Below are 19,792 nucleotides of genomic sequence, written 5' to 3'. Positions count from 1 at the left end.
GGTAAGGTCTTAGGGAGTGTTGCTGAACAAAGAGACCTTGGAGTGCAGGTTCATAGTTCCTTGAAAGTGGAGTAACAGGTAGATAGGATAGTGTAGAAGGCGTTTGGTATGCTTTCCTTTATTGGTCAGAGTACTGAGTACAGGAGTTGGGAGGTCATGTTGCAGCTGTACAGGACATTGGTTAGGCCGCTGTTGGAATATTGCATGCAATTCTGGTCTCCTTCCTATCGGAAAGATGTTGTAAAACTTGAAAGAGTTCAGAAAAGATTTACAAGGACGTTGCCAGGGTTGGAGGATTGGAGCAACAGGGAGAGGCTGAACACGTTGGGGCTGTTTTCCCTGGAACGTCAGAGGCTGAGGGGTGACCTTGTAGAGGTTTACAAAATTATGAGGGGCATGGATAGGATAAATAGACAAAGTCTTTTCCCTGAGGTCGAGGAGTCCAGAACTCGAGGGCATAGGTACGTGTATGGAATGAGCTGCCAGAGGAAGTGGTGGAGGCTGGTACAATTGCAACATTTAAGAGGCATTTGGATTGGTATATGAATAGGAAGGGTTTGGAGGGATATGGGCCGGGTGCTGGCAGGTGGGACTAGATTGGGTTGGGACATCTGGTCGGCATGGACAGGTTGGACCGAAGTGTCTGTTTCCATCTCTATGACTCTATCAAGAGTATGAGACGGCAAACAAGGCAGGTAAGGGATGCAGTAGGCAGGCAGACAAGAGTGTCAGCCTTTGCAACTGTCCAACACATTCAGAGGTACTTTCAGTTTGTCTGGATGAGAGGAAGGGCTGCAGAATGAATGCACAAGCTGACCCTGGTGTTATGGTTTCAGAAGTCACTCACGTGGGGGCGAGTAGTCAGGTGGAATATGTTGGCAATGAGGGACTCTATAATGAGGGGGCTTCCACAATTCTCTGCAGCAAAGAGTGTGCATCCAAACAACCTGCCAGGTTTTTGGTCATCTGCTCCGGGCTAGAGAGAGACTTTTAGTGGAAGGTTGAAGACGGTTATCATGGTCCTAGACAACAGTGGTATCAGTAAGACAAAGAAAGAGGTTCTGTATAATCACTATGAGGAGCTAGGTATTAAGCCCAAAACTAGAACTGCGAAGACCATAAACTTTGCACTTTTATCCAAGCAATGTGGCAAAGGGCAAATCTGATCAGAGAGTTGAATGCATGTCTCAAAGATGGGTGCAGGAAAAGTGGGTTCCAACTCACCCTTTACAGGTCAGAGAATCAAGGTAGAAATAGTGAGAGCTTGTCAGAAATGCGATAATCATGGTCGATTATAAAAATACATTTCGACTGGAAAGGTCAGATGAACAAAGGTACCCAAACAAAGAGCTCACAGAACATTTTCAGGGTAGTTCCTTAGCATGACATATTCTGGAGCCAACCAGAAAGTAGGTTGTCCTGGACTTCGAGCAGTGCAATAAGCTAGGATTGATTAATGATCCCATTGTGACGGCACCCCTCGTTAGCAGTAACCATAAGATGGTGGAATTTAACATTCAGTTTGAGGTAGAGAGAAGCAGCTGCATGATGATATTTTGAAATATACAAAGGGAATTACGAGGGCATGAAAGCTGAATTCACTGAAGTGAATTGGTATATTAGATCAAAGAACAGATCATTACACATGCAACAGCAAACAATTTAAAGAAATCGATATGTTCAAACAGGTAAGAAAAATTCCTAGGAACTGACCCACCAGTGATTAACCAAAAATATTGAAGGTAGAACCAAATTAAGAGAATGCATGCAACTGTGCAAAGACACATGGGAAGTTGGAAAATTGGGCAGAATATGAAACAAAGCAGAGTGATGACTAAATTAGTAAGGAGGGACAATTAGAGTTCAAGAGAAAGCTAACAAAACAAAAACAGCGAGTATGGTGTTTTATTTGAAGTGTTTGCAAAATGAGATTTTTGCCTTTCAAAGGCAGACCAGAGAATTAATTGGAGGTATTTTGCATCATTCTTCACAAGAGAGGATGTAGATTACATCCTAGTGATACATCATAAAATGGAAGAGAGGGAGGAATTCAGGAAAAATCAAAATCACCAAAGAAACGGAGCTGAGCAAATAGTTAAATCTGTGCGTTGATGGATTTCATCTTAAGGTGTTAGCAGAAGGGGGCGAGTGGAATAATTGATGCATACCATTTAATTTTCCAAAATTCACTTGATTTAGAACATTTCCATGAGGTTGGAAGGCAGTGAATGTCACTGTTTTGTTTGAAAGGGAGGTTCACAGAAAGTCGGACACTACAGACAAGTTAGCGGATAACCTGTCATGGGGAAAATGTTAAAGGATGGTATTAAAAAGCTATAGCAGGGCACATGGAAAAGTTCAAGGCAATCAGAGAAGATTTACTAAATCTTCAGTACTAAATGTACTAAATACTGGAATGGGAGGGATTGCCTGGAGGAAAAGTTGGATCAGCAAGGCTTACATCTTCTAGGGTTTGGACGAGTTAGGGGTGACTTCATTGAAGCATTTATAATCATGAGGGATCAGGACAGGGTAGATGCAGAGAGAATGGTTTCTCCTCACGGGCATATAGAACTATAGGTCATTATTTCAAAATCAAAGGCTACTAATTAAAACAGAGGTAAGGCTTTTATTTTCAACCCACCCCCACACACATTGCAAATTTCCCAGCAAAAGTGTTGGAAGCATAATATTTTTAAGGCTGATGTAGACAGATTATTGTTAAGCAAGAGGGTGAAAGATTAGCAGGAGTAAGCAGGAATATGGATTTGAGGTTTTAATCAGGTCAACCATGAACTAACTGAATGGTGGGACAGGCTCAACACTCCTCCTAATTCATCTGATCATATCAATCATCCAGTGGCTTAGGGGCAGGGCTGATACCACAGTGTTGTAGCAGTAGATGGCTCAGATGCAGTCCTTGGTGCTTCTACCTCTTTTACATAAATCACAACACTGAAACTGGCAATGGGCACTGCGAAGGCCTAACATGAGATGGATGGTGACAAAAGCTTGGACCTTGAGCAATGTGATCTGGGACAGGAAATACTGCAGGGCTTTTGTTGAAGAACTGGGCAGAAATAGAGGATGGAAAACTAACACGTATATTGGAAACACTTGCACATCCTGGAAGGGGGCAGAGCAAAAGGGTCAGAGAGATGTACAGCATGGACCCTTCAGTCCAATTCACCCATGCCGACCAGATGTCACAACCTAATCTCATCCCATTTGCCAGCAATTGGCCCATATCCCTCTAAACTCTTTCTATTCATATACCCATCCAGATGCCGTTTAAATGTTGGAACTGTACCAGCCTCCATCACTTCCTCTGGCAGCCCATTCCACATTTTGTGTGAAAAAGTGGCCCCTTAAGTCTCTTTTACATTTTCCCCCTCACATCCTAAACCTATGCCCTCTGATTCTGGAGTCCCCACTGAATGGAAAGCTGTGATGTTTTATCACAAGGGATTCACATACATTAAGAAGCTCCTTTTTATACTTCAAAGTTCTGAAAACCACTTCTTTACCACGAAAAGATTTCTGCCAACTCACACAAATGTTATAGCTGGCCATGATTTGGTTAATGAGACTGACTCTTTCAATCCAGTTCAAGCTTATTGCACAGACATTCACTCCAATTTCCTCATGAAGATTTCCTTGTTTTTTAAAAAATCGAACCTGAACCAGTCTAACGAACAATGTTAAAACTTCCCTTAGAACCCTGTATTCCTGTTTAAGCCTGTCTTTCTCAGACTGACAGTTTCAAGGCGACAGATCACCATTTTGTACTGTGTGGGGTCGTTGGATGTATGCAGTTCTGCTGTGTGTATATGTAGGTCCACATGCACATGCACCTAACGGGTCGCTGTGCACAGACTAGGTTTTACAGACCTGCCAACTGACCAGCTCCAAACAAGTGGGAACATTCTAAACCATGCTCACACACAGCTCTCATGTATCAATGCCAAGAAATAGGCGACGCACCAATAAGAACCAAAACACACCACCAAATATTCCAGAAAGTGAATTCTCATAAGAGACCCATTGTGGCTCCTTCTGAAAATGCCATGAGACTGCTGACAACTTAAAATAAATCGCAGACTCTCTTTCTCATGCAAAGTTAATAACGTACTCCCTACAGTCACAGTTCTGTGAAATGAAATATCTTTGACGTGTTTGAGCTATTAACTGAGAAGTCAACCTTCAAAATTTCAGTTGGAAACTGTGCATTTCAGTATAGTTTTTCACTTTTAAGGAGTTGTATTAAAGGTCACTTCACCTGATAAACTACTGTATTATTGCAAGAATGTCTTCCAGCCCATGAAACAAAAAGGGTACATTCATACAGCTACACAATTCCACCCAATGAGGATAATGATATTGGACAGTCGGTGAGGAAGTTAAGATCAATCAACAATCCCATCTCACTGACTAACGTTAAGACAGCAGCTTGCTTTGACTGGTTCTTTATGCACAGAGTCAGATATAACCACAGGAAACCCCTCGCCTGGTTTCTTCAGTCATTAGATATTGTGCAGCATTGGTGCAAACCAAAGAGCAGAACACTTTGGCCAAAGGACATTTGCCTGACCAGATGATAGAGTAAAAGGTGAGTCCACACATTCACCAAAATCAAACAGAACTGGCAAAGACAGTTTTCATAAAATACAGTGGACAAATCTGGGTTGCAGCTGTGGAACATTTGGAAGTAACACAAACCTGTGGCAACAGAGTCATTCTGACTGAACGTGACTGAAAAATCCCTGCCATTTCATAACAAACGAATGATGGGTATTATATTGTTATTTACCTGCCAGTGAAGGATGATACTCCAGATCAAGCCAAGGGTAAGTTTATGATTTCCATCCACTATGTCACTTCCACCAATATTTACCAAATCCACCTATGGAGACACAAAAAGAGGACAAATGTAACTAGTCACGTACTCGTAACAGGATACTTTTCTCCCCAAAGGCTGACCCAAGCATGTTCAACCAGCCACCTGAAAACTTTTCAATGAGAAATCCAAGCTGCAAAACAGAGACAGAATACAGGCTGGAACCTTCCGTCCTCTCCTTTGGTGAGTTTAATGGAGTGGTGGATGGAGAGAAACGTTAAAGCAGGTTCGCATCTCTGTGGTAGGAAGGCCCAAAGGCTTCATGCCCTATGACAATTGATGCCCTAAACTGGCCATATTATTTACATTAGATTACTTAGATTACAGTGTGGAAACAGGCCCTTCGGCCCAACAAGTCCACACCGACCCGCCGAAGCGTAACCCACCCATACCCCTACATATTATGGCCGTATAAAGGCCAATCCTTCCTGAAGCTAGGTAGCTTGGGGGTGGGGAGAGAGAAAGGTGATATTCACTGTGTAAGGCACATATCCAGAAATTCCATGTGGGGTTATCTGCATGCTATGACAAAGATAGTTTTTAAAAGAAACTTGATAATTAGAAAACTTGGGTGTTGGGTACAGAGAGTGACTCCGCAGCATTTCTACCAAATTTACTCCCCCAAGAGCCCTCACCTGTGGCCTGTGATCCAGCAGGGATACATTATAAGCAGGTACCAGGCCAGGATTAGTACTAACTGCCTACCCACTGGCTCTGCCATTCAGCAGGGATTTAGACCTCTGATTGGTGAGCCTAGCCCTGGTCCCAAGAACTGTGGGATGGACTGCCAGCCAAAGGTCTTTTCAGTGCTTCAACAACACATGATATGGCCCACCTTCCTGTTTGAGCTATTCCAAGACTTGAATCACCACCTTGAGATTCTAGCACATAGATCCGACACTTGTATATAAACAGTGATTTGAATGAGCAAACTATTTGGTGCATATTGCAATCCAGGAGAAGCGAATGATTGCTGCCTGAGTTTGGAATGCTCATCTTTCTCCAAAGCCTCTCCTACCACCCTTCTTACCCCTTCTAATTGCATCTTGTTCACGAACCCCAGACCTCATCGTCCGAATCCCTTTTCTGCTGAACTGTTGATCATCCAACTTCCCTTCCTATTTCCCAAACAAGTCAATGCTGTTAAAAGTTAATCTGTTGCAGTTCTAACGTTTTGCAGTATCATTGGGAAGCTATAAAGACCATGTGTTTATCTGTATTTTTGATTGTGGACAAACTGAAGGAAGGTGTGGGGTAAAACTGCTCCAAAACCAAGGATCACAGAAAAGTTCTGACAGAGAGTCACAGAAACAGTAACTCTGTTTTCATCCCACAGATGCTGCCAGACCTGCTGAGTTTCTCCACTAATTTCATTTTTTTGTGATGAAACTTACAGGCCAGTTATCCTGGCCTCAGTTGTTGGAAAGATTTCAGATTCCATTAAGCAAGAGATTGCAGAGTACTTGGAAATGCATGGTAAAATAGGACTGAGTGAGCACGGTTTTGTCAGGGGGAGATCATGCCTGACAACTCTGTTGGAATTCTCAAGGAGGTAACAAACACGTTAGACAACAGGATGTCATCTATTTGGATTTCCAGATGGCCTTTGACAAAGCGCCCCACCAGAGGCTGCAAAATGAGATAACAGCCCATGGTATTAGGAGCGAGGTACTGGCATGGGTAGAGGATTGGCTAACTGGCAGAATGCAGAGAGTAGGGATAAAGGGGTCTTTTTCAAAACAGTAGCCGGTGACCAGTGGAGTTCCGCAGGGGTCAGTGTTGGGACACAACTATTCACGTTATACACTAACAATCTGAATGAAGGAACGGAGGGCATTGTTGTTAAGTTTGCAGATTACATGAAGATAGGTGGGGGGCAGGTAGTGTTGAGGAAGTGGGGAGACTGCAGAAGAACATGGACAGGCTTGGAGAGTGGGCAAAGAAATGACAGATGGAATATCATGTGAGTAAGTGTAAGGATATACAATTTGGTAAGAATTACAGAGGTATAGACTATTTTCTAAATGGGGAAAGGCTTCAGAAATCTGGAGGACGAAAGAACGAATGAGTGCCAGTTCAGAATTATCTTAAGGTTAACATGCAGGTTTAGTGGCAGTTAGGAAGGCAAATGCAGTGTTAACATTTATTTTGAGAGGGCAAGAATACAAGAGCAAAAATGTGCTGCTCAGGCTGTTTAAGACTCTGGTCAGACTGCATTTGGAGCATCGTGAGCAGCTTTGGGCCCTTTACCTGAGGAAGGATGTTTCGGATACCTAAGTTTTGGTTGTTGTTTTCACAACAATTCAGACTTAACCATTTCAGTTAAATTATGATCAGGATATGAAAACCCAATCAAGTTTGAATTTATTGTTTTGACAACAGCAGCCAATGAGAGGGTATGGTGTTGCGGGGTATTAAAAACACAGGCATTTTGAAAATGGATCAGAACAACTGCCACCAATCAGCAGAGCAACTATTATACAGCGGGAGAGCTAACTGCCCATCTAACATCTTGCTCTCAAAGAAATTAATAGAACTCTCTACCAGAAAGGTACCTTTTCCTGTAAAACATACTTGCCGTAAAAAGAAAGACAACCACCCAGAGAGATCAGCAGATGAAAGACTGAAGACTGTATGGACTTGAGATTAAGTTAATGTAATGTTAATGTGTGTTATAGGAACAGCATTTTTATAGAGTTAGCATCAGCTAGTAAGTAGTTGAGAAAAAGAGGGCTTGTATTTGTGAATAGTTTTTGTTTAGTGTTCACCTTTAGAGTTAGGAAAATAAATTGTATTTTTTTCTTTAAGTAGTGGAAATTAGACATTCTCTGTCACTCACTCACATTTTAACAGATTACAAAGTGAGGTGAGCCTTTCTGAGTGTTTGGTCTTAGTTAACAGAGGGGTTCGACCTCAGTGTCCTAACAGTTTGGGGGCTCGTTATCAGGGATTTGGACAGGTTTAGATGGATCTGGATAAATTTGGACAAATTTGAACAGATTTGGGATATGAAAGGTCCCAGCAGATATAAATACACTTGGCGATTAGTGTCCTAGATCTTTAAATAAAACTTAGGTGAGAAAAATCTGTTTAATTTTGGCTACTTGCAGTTGGTTAGATTAAAAGTGAGAGAAAAGGTACTTTCAGTTACTGTATGTCTTCTGGTGGTGGAATAAGTGACTTTCAGAGTTTACAAATTGTTAGCAAAGAAAAGCTAGAGCTGGAATTGCCTGCGTCTCTGAAAAGAGATGAGGTTATTACTGAAATAGCTTCACACTTAAATGTGCTGGAAAGGCCATGAGCATCTTTGGAAATGGCTAGAATTCAATTGCTGATGAAACAGCTTGAGTTAGGAGATAAAGAAAGGGAGAGAAGGTTTTTAGCTGAGCAATAATGGGCAGAAAGAGTGAGAAGAGAGAGAGAGAGAGAGAGAGAGAGAGAGAAACAAACAAACAAAGGGAGAGAAGATTCTTAGCTTAGCAAAAAGAGGGAGAGAGTTTGAACTTCTGAAGTTGCAAGTTAGGAAAGTCAGGTCAACAAGTATGGAGATGAAGGGAGAATGTAGGGATGCATAGGGATGTAACAACATTGCCACAGTTTGATGAGAAAGATGTCAAAGCCTTTTTTATTTCAGTTGAAAAATTGGCTAGGCAGATGGAGTGGCTAGAGGACTTGTGGGTAATGCTCGTTCAGACTAAGCTGTCAGCAGAGCTAGTGAGGTATTTGCACTGCTGTCAGACGAGGGGTCAAGAGATTATGTAGATGTCAAACAGGCTATTTTAAGTGCTTCTGAATTGGTACCAGAAGTGTATTGACAGCAATCCAGAAACATAAAGAAGGAACCAGGTCAGACTTATAGAGTCATAGAGATGTACAGCACAGAAACAGACCCTGCAGTCCAACCCATCCATGCCGACCAGATATCCCAACTCAATCTAGTCCCATTTGCCAGTGCTTGGTCCATATCCCTCTAAACCCTTTCTATTCATATACCCATCCAGATGCCTTTTAAATGTTGCAATTGTACTACCCTCACCACTTCCTCTGACAGCACATTCCATAAATGCACCACCCTCTGCATGAAAAAGTTGCCCCATAAGTCTCTTTTATATCTTTCTCCTCTCACCCTAAACCTATGCCCTCTCATTCTGGTGTCCCCCACACCAGGGAAAAGACTTAGTCCATCTTTCCTATCCATGACCATCATGTTTTTATAAACCCCTATGAGGTCACCCCTCAGCCTTCAATGCTCCAGGGAAAATAGCCCCAGCCTATTCAGCCTCTCTTTATGGATCAAACCCTCCAACCCTGGCAACATCCTTATAAATCTTTTCTAAACCCTTTCAAGTTTCACAACATCCTTCCGATAGGAAGGAACCAGAATTGCACGATATTCCAAAAGTGGCCGAACTAATGCCCTGTACAGTGCAACACGACCTCCCAACTCCTATACTCAATGCTCTGGCCAATAAAGGAAAGCATACCAAACACCTTCTTCACTATCCTACCTAAATGAGACTCTACTTTCAAGGAGCTATGAAACTACACTCCAAGGTCTCTTTATTCAGCAGCACTCCCTAGGATCTTACCATGAAGTGTATAAGTCCTGCCTTGACTTGCCTTCCCAAAATGCAGCACCTCACATTTATCTAAATTAAACTTCACCTGCCACTCCTCAGCCCATTGGCCCATCTGATCAAGATCCCGTTGTATTCTGAGATAATCTTCGTGGCTCAGTCCTCAGAACCAGCCTGATAGATCTCCATCTTTACCTATTATTTTCTTCCGTTTCCCATAGCTCACAGGAATTACCAGGAGATCTTCAGTGCACCAGCTCCCAATTTTATTGGCTCAATACTCTCAACTTATTTCTAATGGTCACAGTTCCTGCCCACTGTGGTAAGCAACTTTAAACATTATGCATACTGAAGGATTGTGTTTAATGCAATTATTTACCTCGTTCCACTATCCTTGGAAAAGGTAAAAGGAGACCTAAAAGCTAGGAGATTATCTAAAAGCACACCAATGTGGAAGAGGACCTATCTCCTCACGAAGTTGAAACAGAGGGAAAGACAATAAATAGCATCAGCAGTGGAAAATTTGGTGCGGTAGCAGAGATTTGTGAGCATCTTTCTCACCCATCTCTTCTTCCAACCTGACACGTGCTGACCTTCCTAATATGACAACCTGTTAAGACAGGGAACTATCCATGATTGACAAAGGGCGCACCCTCAATACTACATTCAAACTCTTTCGCATCATTTAGAGTGCCATCAGTCACTGTTTTGGCATAGCGCACATTTCCACAGCACGATTTGGCTATAATGTTGAAGAATTAGGGAACGGTATTTTCAAGAATGCTTACCTTTGCTCACAATAGAGCAATTCCAGTGGGGGTCAGTTCGCCTGCTTAGATCAGCACATGTGCTGATGTCAGCTGCTGACAGAGCAGCTTTCTGAGAGGGGTACTGGACAGAGAGCAGCTCTCTTACATTTTTTAAATGTACCATGTTAAATGTAAATTTTGTTTCATTAATAACTATGATCTCAACCTTCATTCAGGCTGTGCTATACTTTGTGTTAGATGTTTTGAGCGATGGTGACTGATATATTTTGTGGGCCTGTCGCTAACCCCGCTTTTCCCACTGGCCCCATTATTTCTATTAAGCGATTTCCTGTTAAGCAAGGTTCCACTGAACCAGCAGCGCATGAGCAGGGACATGTGCCAATGGAATGCCAAAGGAAGAACTAACTAGAGAGAAGCATCTCACATCTGAGCATCCTGAATATCCAGATTTCAGGTTGTTGCTACTTTTCTTTAAAACGTGTACTTTTGCACAGTTATTGATGGCGGCATCGGACTGCCTGCCACGGGGATTTCAAAATATGCTGCATCGTATTCTGCTAGGATTTTCACGGGGTTCTTGTGGATGACTGATCATGCTGAGATCTCATTTCCAAGCAGTCAGTTTGTACAGGTGAAAACAGCACAGAAAACCTCACTGGAGAATTATAGAGCCATGATAGCTAGCAAGACAATATGCACAAATCTGCAGATTTTGTTGCTGTTAGCAGATATATTAGTACTGTGGAAATGGAGTAAACTCCAGATTGGGAAGGACTATAGCATGAAGGTATTTAAAAGCAAGTTTTATGATTAAGGTATAGCTTAATTGGGAGCCAGCATACATCAGTCAGCCCAGGATTAATAGATAAACAGGATTAAGGATGCCAGCAATGAAATTTTACAGTGGCATGTACAGTCAGTAGAATGTGGAGGGCAGCCAGGAGTGCACTAGAGTAGTCAAGCATAGAGGTGGGTAAAGGTGGCAGCAGCAGCAGATGGATTGAGACTGGTGCAGTTGGGCAGTGCAACCAAGTGAAAATAGCTGGATTGAGTCACGGTGCAGATAGGTGCTTGGACGCTCATCTTGGAGGTCAAATGCAATATTAGTGTTTGATCTAGCTTGAGACAGTTGTCAAAGAGATGGCTGGAGTCAATGGCTAGGTGGTTAAGAGGACCTCTGACCATGGCTCTCAGAGGCAATGTGGTAGTATTAGCTGTTGTAGAAGACTAAGGGCTATTAGGAAGCTAAAATAACTTTAGGGCAAAACAAAATAACTTGGGAGGAGCATCATGTGGAGCATAATGGCACTGAGTCCAATGGTTTGTTCCTGCACTGAAAATTCCACATAACTTTGTCATTCCATCCATGTAGCAACAAAGCCTCAAAATGAATATTCTTCCAGTCGAAAATGGTCAACACATTCATAGTTCAAGGTTTATGACAAATGAATAAAATAACCAATACACAGACTTTAATAAAATATTCATTAGTACAATAACAATATCAAACCCTCAGCATAATTTTAATGAAAGCAATTGATAGCCCATCAATTGTTTGCACTAGTCAAACAAATTGTCACTCCCCACTGGAAAATGAATGCTGACATCCAACTTCAATTTTCATCTATCCATGAAGTTCTTACCTCTTTCAAATAGGACTTCCAACCACAAAGAATTTTTAACTCAGCCAAGTTAGGCTAAGTTCTGCAGTTAGTGTAAAAAGCTAATTTCAGTTTTCACCTGATATCATCTTGTTTCATACTAGTGTAACAATAAACAGACTAAAATCACCTCCACATTTTCAGTGCTTCAATGCCACAGCTCTCAATGTAAGTCTTACAGTTTTAAAGAGCATTGAACAGGAACCAGAGATTCTCTGGAGGGGGGAGGGGGTTGCAGGAAGAGAAAGTGACCATAAAATTCCACTCCTAAACTGACTTCATGCATCTTTAACAGGCAAGTTAGAGAACAACACTGCAACCAATTGTCTCAACCAGGGCTGGTGCTGAGATTATAGTTGCCCAAAAAAATGAGGAAAATAGAGAAAGTTGTGTCAGTTTAATCATAAATGTTGGAACATTGGTCTACATTTATTTTTGGAATTATATTTTGCAACACATGAGTTTTATATTTAGAAAAACACTTGATTGTTTGAATTGGCAGTCCATCAAACAATGTCCTATCACAGTTTTAAACTTGGTGACTCATGTCCAATCATCAACTAACTCCATCAGTTTATTTAAAACAACACAACTACTTACATTGTTCTTTTGCAAAATTTGTAGAGCTCGGTTGACATTGTTCAGGGAGTGAACTCTTGTGCATCCCTTTTCTTTTGCCTAAAGCAATAAAAAGACAGGAATAATAAATAATTGCTGAAGAAAAATCTTGATTTTTTTTCTCTTCTTCCATCAGCTGGAGAGAGAGAGCTGCAACTGAACAGCATCTAACTTTTCAACTCACTTCTCCACTGCTGAGGAAATAAAATGACATTCGAGTGAAGGACTCATCCGGTAATAAAGACTCAGTGAATTGATCAATGAGTGACTTGAGAACAAACTGAGTGATTTAAGTGGCCTTCAGCACAAAGTGCTGCAAGCCAAAGAGAAAGCAAGCATAACACCTCCAAAAGCTCCCAACAACTTATGAATTCTTGTCATTCACAACTTGACATGAAAAGATAGATGCCTGGCATCTGCATGAAGGTTTGCGTTAGTTCATATTTTCCAAAGTTACGTGCCAGAATAATTAGAAATTGTACTAGTTTTATAAGACAGAAACAATTGAAACAGTTGAGTAGCTTTCAAATGTTTTATGCTTTACAGTCTCTGCAGAGCAAGTTTCATTTGCAAATTGACACCTATGTTTACAATAAGTCTGTAAATTATGAATGCTCAAGTTATTTTCCGATGACTTGTGCATAAAAACAGCTCACAATCGGGACACAGGTACATGAAACGAGTAATCAAACTCATTTGTTTCAAGTTTAATACATTTGAGTGTACACAGCTTGTCCAGTCAATATAAAAAATGCCACATGAAAAACGTGTTCTTTGCATCATGCACAGAGAAAGGAAGGGAGGGAGAAGGAAAGTTGAGGACATTGATTGGAGATATCGGAATCATACCTTTGCTTACATTAAATGAAATTCAATGATAACCAAAATAAATAGAAGGGATCTTTTGCAATAATGATGCATAATATTTCTTTCTTGAAAAGGTCGGTAATTCATCTTAAGAAAAAGTCAAACTTTGATGATTAATTGTGTATGAAATATCTTTCACAAAATTCAACAATGGTAATTCTGACACGTGACAGGTCAGGTAAACATAATCTGCAGCAGTCTTCCTGCAAAACAATGGGCAAACATCATTCTAAAAAGACAAATTATTTTCAGAACACTAGGCTTTAAACAAAATCTCCAGGAGCTCTCTTTAACCTCATGAGATGGATTGCTTCATCAAAACAATGTTTTAACAGTGAGTAAGATAGAAGGCAACAAATAGACAACAATGACAGGTCAACATATATAAAAATGTCTAGCAATCCTTTTATTCATCTTCTGTTCATCACTTCTCCTTCCCTCACCATGTGACCCCTCATATACTTTGCTGACAGCAGCTGGTGCATTACAGTGTCTGAAAGGAACATACATTTTATTTGAGAAAATGCAGACACATCTTTTACCATGTTTCATATACACCTTCAGCAGAATGATACCTTCCTCACCAACTGGACAGGAAGGTCTTGGCAATTACGATAGTAATTTAAAATAACTACAGAAATGTCTGCAAGATTTCACGTGAACTTTCCACAGATTACTACCATTGATTTCAAATATATTGGCACCAGTTCAAAGCTTAAACAGCTTCCTCAAAGCAGCTTCCACTACCACGAAATAACTACCATTACTAATCTTACAAAAAATTCGATATTGATTCAGTAAAAGCTGAAGACATGGCCTAAATGATTTATGAAGGCTTAATTGAAAATGAAAACATTACTATTTGAGAATAAGGATTACAAATCCTAGCCTGAATTTTAAAATATCATACTTAATAAGCAATGAACTGAAGGTTCTTAAAGTTCATAACTGCATTCAAAGAATGAGAATTATAGTACTATTCAAGATCTAGTTTGTTCACATTTTAAGATTACATGACTCAAGTGGAAACAATACTCATTTATATTTTATTAAGAAAAGCTTTGGGCTTGCTGCTGAGGTCAGCAGAATTTTGAATAATGTAACTTTTGTACTTACTAATTCATGGCCAACAAAACCCTCCAGAAGTTCCAGAAGCCTTCTTCCATCACGTAGGTCAGTGAACAGATCTTCAATCAAAGGTTTCCCAGCCTGGGCGAAAAGACAAAAAAAAAGATTAATAGAAAACAATGGCAACTATTATAGGCATCTACAATCCCAGCAGAAATGAAAAAAACACGATCAGAATTTGATTTTAATTGTGAGTAATTGTATGTTTGAATAGCACATTTAAGTTGTGAGTCAGAACTTATTGCATTTTCCTGGTATTCCTTGGAGATTTTCAACTCACAAGTTGGCATTAAACAGTACGCCAAATTTTACTCAAGGATCCTGAACTAAATAATTGCATTTAGGAAGGATTCACAAAAAGTAAACAAGTTTAAATTCCCAAATACAAATTGCACATAGTTTGCACCAGCTGTCCCAGTGATTATTGATGACATTTTTGCATTGTAAGAAAACAAAGGAAATCTTCAGGATGCAGATTCTACTGTTTAGAATCAAGTTGATGCTATTTCTTATATACTGCCTTTTGAACGAATGTATTAAAGTATACATATTTTAAATATATTCGAGGTGACCGGTTGATTTGCAGTATATAATTTATCATTGCTGAAAATAAACAAGAAGTTAACGCTTTTCATGTTGGATCCATCAGGACTGACACACTGTAAACTTTAATTAGCTAAACAAAACTCAGACTAGCCAGGAGGACTCTGATGGTCAAGGTGTTCCCATGGGAAATGCAGCAGGGACTGGCAGTCTCCATGACTCATTTCACAATGTATCGTCAAGTGCCTTTTAGTAAGACCCAATGGATTCACATGTACAGACAAATGCATTACCCTGTGCACCTCACCACTCAACTCAAATTGGTTTTTGGTATATACTTTAGCAGAGTCAGGATTCTTTCGCACATGCTGTCCAATAACAAAATCACATCCAATTTTGAATACGGTGTTGACACTTATAAATACTAGCTGGTTGAATAAATTGGCATACCAACAACTTCAAAACATGCTGTCTGATACGGTCTGCCAGCTATTGGGACATATGGCTACATACCTGGCATCATGCTGACATAAACTCATTCATATTACTCATGTATGGTAGGAAGTATATTTTTGGGGGGCTTGGCAGCAGCATTCTGTAAATCAAGAAAACCATATGCATGTACTGGCACAACATGTTAGCTCCAAGGTTTGTTTGAAATTTTGAAACACCTTCCCTTCCAAGGTGATTTGAAGTGGACTGGGCATCATTCAGGACCAAAGGTGGAAGCCAAACAATCATTTGTGAGTTTGAGATATACCATGAGTGATGGTTTAATCCAAAGTAACCATTATCAAATCAGATAACTTTGACCTTAAATCAGCATCTAACTTACACATTGTGCAGATAACTAGGGCCCTATTCACACTGTTGCCAATAAGATTGATTTAATAGCATGAGAAACTGTAGGAATGGTAACATATATATTAATGGGTGAATGTAACCTTTCTGTAGATAGTAGTAAGTTATCAACGGGCAGCTTTCTCAGCAAATACCTTGAGCAAAGGACGCTCATTTGATTGCTCAATTTCATTGCTACGTTTGAGCACAAGGAATTAATTATATTGTGTAAAGGAATTCTTTGCAGCTATGGATTCAATGAGCACAAAACATGTCATCTATTTATGTGAAGCATGCATGCAATAGGTGACTAGCGGATACTCCACCCAAGGCATGCTGTTTATGGTCATCAAAGATGTCAGTACAAGCTGGGCTTAGAGAGGATCCCATGGCAAAACTAAGTATTTGGGAATAGTAACTTATTTAGTTGAGTTTGTTTTTAACAAATGTTTTAGTTCCGTAAAACTAATTACAGAAATTAGTGTCATATCTAGTTAGCAGTGATAAACTGACTTAGTGCAAATGTCAATAGCATCCTTGAGTGGTACATTAGCAAATGAACTATCAATAATGAGCAACTACATGGATGTTTGCAAGCCTCAGAATACCAAATCCAACACTGGATATGATTCTGCTACAGAACACATTTTTTCTAAATTAATTCTGACTGTGCGAAGAATTACACTAGATACCAATTTAAGATCAGTGCTTATGGTAGTCTACTGCATTTACATAGAGGCTGTCGCTATTAACGCACAAGATCTTGCTGGATGTGGACAAAAACAAACTTATCCATACATTGCATCTTTTCAGTGAGAAGACAAGGGCAATTCTTGTTGTATGTCCCATGACAAGACCTTGACCATTCAGAGACCCCCAGGCGCTGAATTTTATTTTCACCGTTAAGACTGGCATTTTTCAATTCATGCTACATGCCAATGATCCAACCAATCCAGACATTCTTTTCATACTTTATAAATGTATGTTCTCTTTCCAAATTTGTTTGTTTTTGTGCTTCAGTTTTTATGAGTCCAAGATTAAAAACTTTTATTTTCTGTGCTTGAAGTTTTCTATACAGCACACACGAAATATGGCACTGCCATAAAAGGCAATCAACCCAATTCTGTTCTACACTCTTGCACAACAAACCACAATCATAGAAAGAGAAATAGCTTTAAAGAGAGAAAGTGCTTATCTGAAAAAAAATCCTTTTAAGCAGATAGCTCAATTGGAGACAAATTTCTTCAAAACAAATAAATTCACATTTAAGATTTTCTAAATAGGAAATTGAATTTTCTAATTTGTATAGCCATTGCATCACAAACTTTCAATGAAGTATTGTCAGGTGCAGCAGGACATTCTCTCTATTTGATAAAGTGCCTCATCATAACTTATTAAGTACACCCTCATTCCACAATGACGTTTCCATTATCTTCATGGACTTACTATTGTTAATTGAATTTGTATTTGACTGCACGGAAGTCATTTCCAACAGAACTCTCAGTTCTTCAGAGAGGAATCCTTCATTTTAGTATTCTGGGACTAGAGTGAAATCCAGGCTCCATGAATGAACTGACAGTGTTATAGAGTAATAAACCAGCCTCTTTAAATTATTCCACTGGAATAATTCTATGAATCATAACACCAAAACAATATCTACAGGTTCATTAAGGAAGTTAGACATTGTTACCTGGCAAACTTCAGTGCTAAGTGTAAATATAAAACAGCTCTCTTATTTAGGGCTTTCCTATTGCTATGTTCTGGACATTCAATGTTTTTTTTTTCATTTTTCTCCATTTCAAGCCTGTGACAATTCAGAACAGGCCTTTTCTGAGCCAGGTAAAATTGCTTCACCTGACCCAAGTGAAGAAAAATAACATCTGGTAAGGATTCAGAAATGGTTAATGGGCAGTAAGTAAAATAGAAACAAAATCACTCTCAAGTTTGGGTTTTGTGATTAGAGGGGAGGTTTAATGATAATATCACTGGGCTAGTAATCCAGAAATCCAGGCAATGGATTGAAATCCACCATAGTAGCTAGCAGAACTTAAGTTCAATAAATAAAGAACTGGAAATGGGAGTTAAGCTCAATAATGGTGATCATGAAACTGTCATTGAGTGACATGAAAACCTATCTAGATGACCCATGTTCTTGAGAGATGGAAATCAGCCAGCCTTACCTGACCTGGCTGACATGAGCTCCAGACCCACAGTAATGTGGATGACTCCGAACTACGATCTGATTTAGCAAGCCATTCTGTTTCATGGCATTTAGGGACGTTGAACAAATTCTCGGCCTAATCAGTGACATCTGCATCCATTAAATAATAAAACAAAACCTCAAGGATCATAAAGTTAAAAATCACACAACACCAGGTTATAGTCCAACAGGTTTAACTAGAAGCACACTAGCTTTCAGGGCGTCGCTCCTTCATCAGGACATGTTTGAAGGGCTGAATTGCCTATTTCTGATGTTCCCACGGAGGAGAACAGGTGATATTTAAAAGGACAAAAGCATTTGGTGCCCATGAAATTCCACGATCCAGATGCTAATACTGTCAACATGTGATATAGTTTGAAGGGTGAGTAAGCAGGCAGGCAAAACTTTTCAAAGGGGAAAATTATTCAGAAGCAAAATCTAGAATGAAGCTGCATTTGTTGTACGGGTTACATCAGATGTACTTCAATAAAATTATCACAAGTCACACTGGTGCAAGCTTAGTTTAAAAATTTGTAACTTGGCACATTATTGAAGAGTTATAGAAGTCTATAACCAGGTATTTAATGTCATGATAAGCTTTTAGCCTCAGTGAAATTCCAATCTTGGAAGGCAGCCAATAGGTGGTGTCTCTGATGACCTCGTCATTTTTGCTGGTGGAGGTCATGAGTCTAGAAGTTTTTGTCAAAGAAACCTTGCTGAGTTGCTGCAGTACATTGTTCTTCCATTTCATATGTGTTAGCATCACTGTGCATTGTTGATGGAGGGAACGAAGGATGCAAGTGGTGGATGGGGGTTCCGATCAAACAGGCTGCTTCTCCTGCTGCCAAGTTTGTTGAGTGTTACTGGAGCTGTTCTCAAACAAGGGGGAAGACGTCAATACTTCTCACAACATGATTTTCCTCCCTTCTTGAAGATACTTACAGCTGATGCATTTCATAAGTCAAGGATAGGGAAGTTCATCTCCCTCACAAATGAGTGCATGGAGGCTTGATATGAGCAAAAGACCAATAGCTTCACCAACCGCAGCTGGAATGCCATCTGGCTATAGGATTAGTTGGTGCACCTGCTGGATTGGTAACCCCCCAAAGACACTGATATTGGAGGCTTTAGTGATAGTTATATCATTGAATGTCAAGGGGAGATGATTACATCCTCTCTCAGTCACATTTATGGCAATATCTAAGTATTTCAGGATTTTACCAAAACTTTTGATACAGTCAGTGCTGTTCGAGTTATTTTAACATGTGTAGATTGGGGTCTGATTGTGTCACTGAGACCATAGTGCATTTCTAACTCTTAACATGAAGCAGAGGATATTAGTGCTTTCTTATCAGGTGAAACATGATTGAAGCAAAAGAGGCAATTTGACCCAAGTTAGTTTATTTTTGTATTTTCATCCTGGTCCCACAAGCAATTGCATTCCAGGTTGGAATTTGTGTAGCACTACCTACAGACATATATTCTCACCACTGTTTCCAAATACCTCTAACGACTTCCCTTTCCGTGACTCTACCACGTCCACCTTTAAAATATTTGCATTCATCTAACTGGGGTCTTTTGAGCATGCATTTTTAATTGCTTGATTAATTGTGGCTGTTCCTTTGGCTATCTGTTAAGGCCCTAAGGTCTGGAATCTTCTCCTTAAATTCCTCCAACATTGCCACCTTGCC

At 40.0% G+C, this 19,792-nt stretch overlaps 1 protein-coding gene across 16 annotated transcripts in view; it reads right to left on the bottom strand.

The window, feature by feature from the left end:
• dmd (dystrophin) overlaps positions 1-19,792 on the bottom strand; it is a 1,983,813-nt gene that overhangs the window by 1,434,518 nt on the left and 529,503 nt on the right. For all 16 annotated transcript variants that reach the window (XM_072585000.1, XM_072584994.1, XM_072584999.1 and 13 more), the window contains exons 3-5: positions 14,507-14,599; positions 12,506-12,583; positions 4,811-4,903 (exon numbers count right to left, since the gene is read on the bottom strand). In XM_072585000.1, the coding sequence (XP_072441101.1) occupies positions 4,811-4,903; positions 12,506-12,583; positions 14,507-14,599 (264 nt within the window). The remainder of the gene's footprint in view (positions 1-4,810; positions 4,904-12,505; positions 12,584-14,506; positions 14,600-19,792) is intronic.

This window comes from Chiloscyllium punctatum, chromosome 15 (genome assembly GCF_047496795.1).
Source record: "Chiloscyllium punctatum isolate Juve2018m chromosome 15, sChiPun1.3, whole genome shotgun sequence".
In the NCBI taxonomy this organism is placed as follows: Eukaryota; Metazoa; Chordata; class Chondrichthyes; order Orectolobiformes; family Hemiscylliidae; genus Chiloscyllium; species Chiloscyllium punctatum.
Note: the sequence above shows the minus strand (reverse complement) of the source record. Positions and strands in the feature narration are given on the sequence as shown.